At 39.3% G+C, this 10,229-nt stretch overlaps 3 protein-coding genes across 5 annotated transcripts; 2 read left to right on the top strand and 1 right to left on the bottom strand.

Moving 5' to 3' along the window:
- The first annotated feature begins 483 nt into the window (after positions 1-483).
- LOC109191315 (auxin-binding protein T85) lies at positions 484-2,556 on the top strand. Its single transcript, XM_019341918.1, has 5 exons — positions 484-667; positions 764-870; positions 1,111-1,314; positions 1,944-2,011; positions 2,250-2,556. Exons 1-5 carry the CDS (start codon positions 514-516, stop codon positions 2,353-2,355), a joined length of 639 nt encoding a protein of 212 aa, XP_019197463.1. The 5' UTR covers positions 484-513; the 3' UTR covers positions 2,356-2,556.
- Positions 2,557-3,285: 729 nt separating this feature from the next.
- On the top strand, positions 3,286-4,663 carry LOC109191314 (probable galacturonosyltransferase-like 4). Its single transcript, XM_019341917.1, has one exon. The coding sequence runs from the start codon at positions 3,286-3,288 to the stop codon at positions 4,333-4,335; it is 1,050 nt and encodes a 349-aa protein (XP_019197462.1). The 3' UTR covers positions 4,336-4,663.
- Positions 4,577-9,788, bottom strand: LOC109191313. 3 transcript variants are annotated; one of them, XM_019341916.1, is made up of 8 exons: positions 9,198-9,788; positions 8,978-9,167; positions 6,862-6,992; positions 6,645-6,762; positions 6,221-6,331; positions 5,839-5,954; positions 5,602-5,756; positions 4,577-5,359 (listed from the first exon to the last, which is right to left on the bottom strand). In XM_019341916.1, exons 1-8 carry the CDS (start codon positions 9,522-9,524, stop codon positions 4,876-4,878), a joined length of 1,632 nt encoding a protein of 543 aa, XP_019197461.1. In that variant the 5' UTR covers positions 9,525-9,788; the 3' UTR covers positions 4,577-4,875. The 3 variants fall into 3 exon arrangements, with proteins under 3 accessions (XP_019197461.1, XP_019197460.1, XP_019197459.1); XM_019341915.1 differs by having other exon boundaries at positions 8,978-9,435; positions 9,466-9,788; XM_019341914.1 differs by having other exon boundaries at positions 8,978-9,787.
- Between the last annotated feature and the right edge of the window lie 441 nt (positions 9,789-10,229).

The raw sequence follows: 10,229 nt of genomic DNA, 5'->3' as shown, positions 1-10,229 counted from the left end.
ATGCAGTATAGTAAAATGAATGGCAAATTATTTTGCGGACTCGGGTCCACCTTGTAATGTCGACCCAGGTTCAAAATACACAATTTACATACTGAATGTTCACAATTTTATAAAATGTAAATTTTGAATATTTAATATGTAAATTGTATACGTAAATTGTGAACATTCAATATGTAAATTGTAAATATTCAGTATGTAAATTGTGTATTTTAAACCCGAATATAGCTTATAAGGTGAACTCGGATTTATGGTATAACTATTGATGAACATTTATTAATAATTTACATTTCAATGTGGACCATGGTCCGCGGACCGCGGTATAATTTGCGTTATTGACGTCATACGGCCCACTTTTATTAGTGAGTATGATTTATTAACAAAGATTTGGGCTTGGAGCCTTAATACTAACTAGAAGCCCAATACTAACTATGGGCTGATTGCATAAAACAAAAGCCCATTATGAATAGACCAGTTATCATTTTGGAGACCCGAAGGCCTTCTTTCTACTCATCCATGTCCTACTTTGTTCGAGAATCCTCGCTTGACGGGCGTCGGAGAGGGAGGCCGGAGAATTTTGTGAAAATGAGCCGGCGTTTAGTCGGAGTTTTGTCTTTGGCGGTTGTTTTCTTCTCCTCGACCGCCGGAGCTTCGGACTGTTCAATCAAAGGTAAGTCTTCACTTCACTCGCGAGTCACGACGCCCGTTCTGATTTAATTTTGTTTAGAGTGATGAAATAGGGCTTGAATTTTGTTCTCCGATGCAGGATTACCGCTAATTAGGAATATCAGTGAGCTTCCACAAGATAACTATGGAAGGCCTGGTTTATCTCATATCACGCTTGCAGGTTCAGTCATGCATGGCATGAAAGAGGTGAAATCCATAAATTTCCAATATAAGCTCAAATTTAGAAAACAATTGTTTTGCATGAGCTTCTAAAAAGTGAAAATCTTTCTCTGCTTTATTGCTGTATTATAAAACAGGAGTAATATTCAATAATGAACTGATCTTTTGTATATTTTCTTACCACTTATAACAGAGATGATTTGTGTTTTCATTTAGCAATTTACTGCTACAATGGTGATTGTATGTCTGAAAATAGAATTTGGACAGGTAGAGGTATGGCTCCAAACATTTGCCCCAGGTTCTAAAACACCAATTCATAGACACTCTTGTGAGGAAGTCTTTGTTGTGCTGAAGGGGAGTGGTACCCTCTACCTTGCATCTAACTCACATCCAAAATACCCTGGGAACCCGCAGGAATTGCCTATCTTCACAAATAGCACTTTTCATATACCTACTAATGATGCTCATCAGGTAGATATGTTGTTTATTCTTTCACTTTTTGTCAGTTAAATGAGATATGGTTAGTAAGTAATTGCGGTCATGGCCATTTCAAGACGTAAGGAAAGTGCTTGGGATATGGCAAAGTTATATTAATGTCATGTATCTTGATTCTCATTTTTAGTGTTTCGAGAGATGCTCATGCTGTGTTGTGAAGATTATTACTCTGTATTTGTCAAATCAGGAGTGCAACAATAAGAAAACAGTAGCTGTCTAGCTGACTATCTTTTGTTGATCAGTTGTACTTCTTGGAAGTACCAAGTTCCTTGATGATCCACTGATCCTCATCAGATACATTGTTTTGGTGGTAGAATTCTTACGGTATCACCAAGTAGATCCAAAAAGTAATAATGATGGAAAAAGTGAAAATGACTTCCACATTAATACCAACAAATAGATTGATTAAAGGAAAACACATGATTGTTGGAAGGCATGGGAGTCTTATGTTTTTGAAATCATAAAATTATTTGTTAAGAGCTCCATTCGTAAATTCCCTACTTGATGTTTTAGCTACTACCATCTTTCGAGTCAATCACAGTTTAGATTCTAGCTCTTCATCATTTCTGGTGTTTAAGGCACGTGCTTCTACTATTCCATTCCAGGTATGGAACACTGGTGAATCAGAGGATTTACAAGTCTTGGTTATTATATCTCGCCCACCAGTGAAAGTGTAAGCATTTTGTCTGCCACCACAAGATCTTAATAAGCTTCTTCTTCTGCATCCCCAATACTATATTCTAGCACATGTAGTATGCTTGACTTGGCAATACAAAACAGTATGTGAATGGTGCTTGGATTTCTCTCGTTTGTAATCTCTGATCACGCCATACTGAGATGTCATACTCCTGTTTGCTGCCAGCCTTTGATGGATGCGGAATCAAATTTTGCTTTGTGACATTTGCTTTCAGGTTCATATATGACGACTGGCTCATGCCACACACGGCTGCTAGACTGAAGTACCCTTATTATTGGGATGAGGAGTGCCATCAGACTACAGTAAACGATGAACTTTAACTTCTTCAACTAAAGATGCTGCCAGAAAGAAGCCAATGAAACAAGTGTAAGATTTGCATGAATTTTTGTATTTTGTTACCACTGAACATCCAAGTGTTTTCCTTGGAGGTGATAGAAATAGTTAATCACAATATGTACATCAGATAATTTGGGCATTTCATGCTATACTCTTGATGGTAAAAAGTTGGGTTTTTTTTTCAAGGTCATGTTTCTATGCTTGATCGGAAAATATTACTGAACCAAAAAAAGAGAAAATCACATTTTTGGCCCTTGGGGTTGTTCCATTGTTTGTCCATTTGAGCAAAATCAATTCTTTAATCGTCTACAATATTGCACATTTAGTCCATAACATGATAGAATGGAGGGACTAGTGCAACATTATGGACAATGGAGGCACTAAATTTGCTCAAATTTCGATTTACGGGAAAGTGTACAACCACTATCTGTATGTGTGTTAAACTCTTTAGTGGACAAAGGACTACAATGATGTAAATCAGCTTAGATTGTCTTAATTGATTCAAATCAAAAAGACTAATAAACTGTCTCTATAGGAAGTTAATGTTCAACTAATTTACCCAAGGTTGCCATTAAATTTGTTCAAATTGATAGATAGGGACTAAAATTTTAAAAAGAACCATTTAGGCTTAGGGGGGCAAAAGAGCAAATGAAAAAAAAAAAAAAAAAAAAAAAAAAAAAAAAAAAAACATTCATAATTGGATGGTAGATACAAGTGTGCATATAGATTGGAATGAAAAGGAAATGTTTTATAATGATGCAAAGGTGACATCCTCCGAGCTTTCTTCTCTCCCTCACAATGATACCAACCTCTCCCCCTTCCCATTTTATTGCCACTTCTTCTTCGTAAGCCTTCTCTTAACCAGCCTCCAATGGCTGACTATCCCCCATTGTAAATGCAAATTAAAGGGCAGGATGGCCTCCGGGAGCTTCTCTTCTTCTGTTCCACTCCTTATCGGCCTCCTGTCTCTCTTCCTTGCCTCCTCCCCCTCCTCCGCCACCGCCACCAATATCCGCCTCACCATCGGCAAGCCCGCCGCCGCCGTCCCCATCTTCAACGAAGCTCCTGCATTCCGCAATGGCGACACCTGCGCCTCCGCCGATTTCATCCACGTCGTCATGACCCTCGACGCCAATTACATCCGCGGCACCATGGCCGCCGTCCTCTCCATCCTCCAGCACTCCACCTGCCCGGAAAACGTCGTCTTCCATTTCCTCTGGCTCCGCCACGAGCCGGAGGTGTTCTCCAGCATCCAGACGACGTTCCCGTATCTCAACTTCAAGGTGTACCGGTTCGACGCCGGGCGGGTGCGCGGCCTGATCTCCAAGTCCATCCGGCAGGCGCTGGACCAGCCGTTGAACTACGCCAGAGCCTACCTGGTCGACATTCTCCCCGGCGACGTGAAACGCGTGATTTATCTCGACTCCGATCTGGTGGTGGTGGACGACATCTTGAAGCTGTGGAAGGTGGATTTAGGCGGCAAAGTCCTAGCGGTGCCGGAGTATTGCCACGCCAACTTCACCGCCTACTTCACCCCGGCGTTCTGGTCCGACCCGGAGCTCTCCAAGACGTTCGACGGGCGGCGGCCCTGCTACTTCAACACCGGCGTGATGATCATGGACGTGGAGAAATGGCGGCAAGGAGGGTACACCCAGAAAGTGGAAGACTGGATGCAAGTGCAGAAGCAGAAGAGGATCTACCATCTGGGCTCTCTGCCGCCGTTCTTGCTAGTCCTGGCCGGAAACATAATGCCGGTTGATCACCGGTGGAACCAGCACGGCCTCGGCGGCGACAACCTGGAAGGGAAATGCCGGAACCTTCATCCCGGTCCGATTAGCTTACTCCATTGGAGCGGAAAGGGCAAGCCATGGCTGAGATTGGATTCAAGAAGGCCTTGCAGCGTTGATCATTTGTGGGCTCCTTATGATCTTTATCGCACCCCAAGGAATTCTTTCGTGGAATGAATTTGTTTTTTCTTATATCCTTTGGTAACTTAGGGAAGAGGATAGGTATTATTTTAGGAAACAACAAGCAAATTACAAAAATTTAAAAACCCAAAAAAAAAATTAAAATAAATAAATAAATAAACAAACTTGTTTAAGAGCCCCAATGGTCATATTATCATTAGTCTAACAATCAAATCAAATATCGGTTTAATTTGTTATTATTGTATATACGTTTCTATCCAAACTATGTTATCTGTTCTTTGTTATACTCAAGATATATGATATTCTCTGCATTTTAATGTACAAACACTTTTGTCGAATCCATGATAATTTCCACAAAAAAAAATACTTGTAATAATTACTCAACCAAGATTTTTTCTTTTTTTTTTCCTTGCGTTGATATAGAAAGATTAATTAAAACTTAAAAATAAAATAAAACTCAACTACTACTCTCTCCTAAGGCACTATGAATGGCAGGAATTGAATAGCAACCATCATATCTGTAAAAGCCCAAAGAAGTTTGAGAAATGAAAGAACGATGATGATGATGATGATGATTTATGGGGCGCTTGTTTCGGAGGTGGTGTCTGCTTCGAGCGTTTGATCATCTGAGGAAGGCAGTGCGAGAAAGCGGCGTTTTTGGGCACGGGGAGGGAGATGCTTAACGTGCTTCCTGGATCGAACAGTCCACGGCAAGAACACGCCGGTGCCGCCACGAGGGACGATCTTTCTGGGGCTCAGAACCACCGGGTGAACCACCGGGTGAACCACCGGAGCCAACATCACCACGGGAGGAGGGCGGATGACGCTCCTGGGGATTATGTCCATTGGTCTGTAGTCTGGTGTTCCATTATATGGTGATGAGGGAATCCCAGGTTGCCATAGTGTCATGGCTCTGGTCAATGGGGGAACAACTTCTGCAGAATTGTTCTCCACACATGTCCTGATTTTGAAGAATGTTATGCTCACTCTTCTGTTGGGAGATGAGCACATTGCATGCCTTGCCATGTCAGCACTGTTTCCCCTCATCACTAAAAGCGACCTGCAAAATATACATACATTCATACACTGCGTTTCAACTAAAACTCGACTATATACGATCAAATTGATGATGCACAGGAAAGCTTTGAGGATAAGGAAATTGAAGCATGTGCTCCATCTCAACTAAAAGCCTAAGCTGATAGTTGGATTGCACATTAATGGCTATATGCTCAACTAAAAATCTAAGCTGATAGTTGGATTGCACATTAATGGCTATATGCTCAACAAAGGAAACTGACATACCCTTCCTTAAGAGAGAGTATGAGTGATCCTCTGTAGTTCCCATCACTGTCACATGCAAGAGTTCTGCCAAAAGCCATTGTTGATTCAGAGAGGAGAAGGGTAGAGACAGGCTGCTCCAAATGAGGTGGTTTCAGAAAAGGTTGTGAATATTCCCCCTACAAATGGCAGCAGATTTACTTCAGTTAGAACACTCATCAAATGCTGAAGTAGAAGAAGAGTACTGAGATTAATATATACCTCATCAAAGAAGTTGATGATACAGCCATTTGGTCTTCGGTTTTCTGAAATTAAATGCCACTGAATCAGGTGATCAATGACGACTTCGAGGATGGTTGGAATCGGCTCATTACTGCCTGAACATTGAAGTTAGTCCAGTTATGGTAAGGTGGAAACAGAAAAATACAATAGAGAATCAGAAAGAAGACAACATAGAATTTAGAAGTTTATTTTTTTGTTGCCCAAAGGTATCCCTCCAGCCGATAGTCAGAAGACTAATCCCCCGTCCCTATTGTCAGCACACTAAGTGGTAGGGAACTGGCCAAATGAGGTTGATGATCGAACCCCCAACCTCATGCTTAAGGGACGAGGTGCTGTACCATCGAATTTAGAAGTTGCTTACTCTTTTGACATGCAAGATCCTCTTTTACATTGCCGAAAATAGGGGTTCCAAGCTGAATCAACTCTCTCTTATTGCCCTTAATTTGCTGGTTGTACAAAATGAAAGTTTCACCTGAAAAGTAATGGCAGTGTCAGCTCGAATATCTACAGCGGAGCAGCAAAAGAGTTTTGAAGAGTAACCAAACTACATTGCAAAATGAAGTGAATAATAATAATAAGGTGGTGTTGATGACTGGATAAATCTCATAAAGTTGAGTTCAGGCCCTGAGAAAAATGTATGGCTGATATAAAGAATCGCGAAGAGAAATGAATGCCCAAACCTGCTGAATCAAAACTATAGATCCTGTCCTTTACTATCTCAATACTTGTGGCCCAAAAAGGAAACAACAACTAACTATAAAAACGTCACGAATCACAGGATCCACCTGAGAGTTCTCCATTTTGACCAGCGACTCTGAGTTCATTCACAAAGTCACTTAACTTAGAAAGTTCAATTGGAGTGAAAATGTCTTCATACAACTTTAGACCTCTAACAACATTCACCTACAATTCACAAAGAAGATTTTGTTAAGCATAGGCAAGCAATCTTAATGTATACAGATAAGTACATCTTATTGGTTAGAGTTTAAAGAATTCACTCACCATATGCCCTTTCACTGGCTCCCTACCCATGAACCCCTTCGTCATCTTGAACTGGGAACGGCGTTCCTCACAGTTTTCATGGCTAGAACAGAACTCAAAGTGCTCCGAGATAGGTTGCACATCTTGAGATCCTGATTTGCAATAGCAAAAGAGAGCAATGTATAGGTATATTTACTACTGAACAGCCAAAAAAAAAAAAAGTAATTAACTAATTATCGAAGATCCATGTATTAGTTTTAAAGATGACATTTTTTATTTGCCATTTTACTTTTAATTCCATCCAATCAATGTAGATCACATGGCGAGTGAGAGTAATACTTATCGAGGACTCATAACATTTTTCAATATTTAATAACACAGCATTAAGGATATTGGTCTGTTTGGCAGAGCTTATAACTTATTTTAAGTTACTTAAATTTGTTGTTTATTTATATATTCTTTTGACCTACTCTACATACAGTGCTGCCCAATATACATATTGGATAAACAGAAAAAGCAGCATAGGCCAGGCAAACTGCACTGTGGGGGTAAAGAGCACTACCGCACTAAGTGCAATATGTACCATTTGCACCCTCCCTTGTCCAAGTCCCAAAGATTTTGGTACAGTAGCATACTGTACACAACGATTTCAGGACAAAATGCATTGAACTATTGAATCAGCTCAAATGAATGGAAACATAGTTTAAAAATTCTACATTATCATGATTATTTATGTTGACTCTCTTTTATTTTTATAATTTTATTACATAAACAACATTCAGTATTCCTACTAACTGTGTTAAGACTAATACAAATTCGGTTCGAATCATGCTCATAGAGTGAGTGTAGTAAAAGTAAAACTAAGACTCGAATCATATTTGAAGAGGTTAATAGTAACATGTTTATAAATAAATCATTATATTGTGTAGTCAACATTCACCGGATCAATTAACATCCAGATGGACACTTTATACCTGCAACCCAGTTAACGAGGCTAATAAAGTGAGTTGACCCAGTGAGTTATTAAGACAACAATAACTAACTTGTAAGAAGACATTTAAAGCCTGGTCCAGAACTCCAGATGACACCCAGAAAGCGCAGGCGTGACGTAAAAGACAATAGGCCAAAACCAAAGGCCGTCGTTGTACACTATTCAGTAATCCGATTCAGTAGAACAGAAAGAGTCCAATACTTTAATGGCCGGACTGCTCGCCCACCTCAAGGGGTTCTCAGCAGACTAGCAGTACACATCACTACCATGGACCAATGTCCACATCGACGTATAAATTGTGTATTTTTAATATTAGAATTGTGAACTTATATAGAATATAAATTGTGTTTCTAAGTCAAATACGCATAACAAGTGTAGAAAAAAATTTGTGAATCCTATTTTGTGACGGTAGTATTTGAAAGAAACTTGTGAATACAGAACAATGTAATCAATTACATATATATTAATATATTGTGTGTTCATAACATACTAATGGTAAATTTTTAAAAAATAAATTATGAACATTTAATATATAAATTGTGAACATTTAGACCAGAATAAATAATTTGTCTACACGTCACCTAACAAACTACCCAGCTTCCTTCTGCCTCGATTTTCTCAACCCTTTTACTATCCTTTTTAGGTTCGGGAAAAATGAAAAAGTATCCATCACCATTAATCATCATTTAATCTCACCAGTTTTAGATCAAAGTAATCCCAAATCCCAATTCCTAAAATCCACTTAAAATGAAACACTGTTGATTATTATTACTATCAAAAAATTTATGATACTGATCAAATATATCAGATACCATTATCACTATACAAAACTCTTAATAATGAATCTTATTTTAAAATCTTACGAAGTTGTTTTCTGTCACTTTTTATATTGATAAAAAATTTTACTGTATAATTTTATTTAATTGTGTTACATGTTTGACATTTTATATTTATAAATAATAATTTGTAAAGTGATTGATAGGACTATATGAGTAATAATAAATAATTAGATGGAATATTGGTTTATTAGTATCATTTGAGATGTTTAAAAAACATAGTTAAATTACTGTAGAAAACATTACTAAATGAAAAGTTATTTTTTAAATAATAAATGAAAAGTGGAAGTGTAAATATATGAGTACTTACCTGAATCGGTGATCTCACTTTCAGGAGAACCATGTGAATCGTCCCTGATCGAATCTTCGTAAACAACCTCACCTCCACCATTTTCGCTGTTGTCAACAGGCTCCTCCCGGGAAGCATGGGAAATCTTAACGTTCATTACGGCGGCGGCGCTATGTTTCGCATCCGCCATGGCCGAGGCGGCGGCGGCAGCCTCGCGGTCCTCGGCTTTTTTGGCAGAAACTTTGCGGAGCTCGAGCGCGACATCGGCAATGGTGTAGTACTTCTGCATCTGGAGAATCGGGATCCAATTAAGCCTCCGGCGGTGGATGGCGGCGAACACGGATTCGTACTCCGATCCCCCTCCGCCTTCCAGCTGCGTCAAGTGGTTGCAGAGCGCGTCGATGACGGCGTTGGCCGCCGCGAACTCCCCCCTGAACCACGCAATCACGGCGTCCTTGGCGAAGGAATCGGACACCATCGCCGGAGGCGTCTGCACCACCGTCGGCATCACATTCGGCACCAACGGCACCCGGTTCGACTGCGCTACAGCGCCAGCTGCCGGCGGCATCTTCAACCAAAACAAAACTCTCTGTCACACAATTATGGATGAATTCTCAGCTCCCCTTTTCTGTTCCGTTTGAATGCTCTGAATCTGTGCGTCTTGTTACGCAACGGCCAATATTTCGGCAAATTTCAGTGTTTTTAGAGAGAGAATTTTGACAATGGCTGTATGCTACTGTATATAGAGAGGGGAGGTTCTAGGCAAAGCGAAGGTTTTGGTGGATTTATATGAATAAATACGCATAGAATGTGGCCAGATTATAAATACCCAAATTTTGTGGGGTAAATATTAGAATACGTGGCATATTTATTCTAGAAGTTTGGTACGGAGTATTACTTTTCTTTTTAGAAAAAAATATTTTTTAAAAGAAAATTTTTAAAGCGTCATGACCCTCATAGTAATACATTTTATATTCCATAAAATTATATTATCACTTTATATCATTAACACTTTACCAAATATGGATTACCATAAAGTCGTAAAGATTCTTATAATTTCTAATTAAAACTCATAAATTAATTTATGATATCAAAATTTAATGAAACTCTAAACTTTACAAACATAATAATAAATGTTCTATAAAATATTAAAATCTTCCCTAAATAGTGGCTCAAAAGTTGTAGCATTAATGCAGAATTGTGAGCCATCTTCTATGGTTTTATTTAAGAGTGCAAACAAGCCGAGCCGAGTTCGAGTTCGTGTTGGCTCGAG

This window comes from Ipomoea nil, unplaced genomic scaffold, assembly GCF_001879475.1.
Source record: "Ipomoea nil cultivar Tokyo-kokei standard unplaced genomic scaffold, Asagao_1.1 scaffold1619, whole genome shotgun sequence".
In the NCBI taxonomy this organism is placed as follows: Eukaryota; Viridiplantae; Streptophyta; class Magnoliopsida; order Solanales; family Convolvulaceae; genus Ipomoea; species Ipomoea nil.
This window is presented reverse-complemented; position numbering and strand designations above follow the sequence as displayed.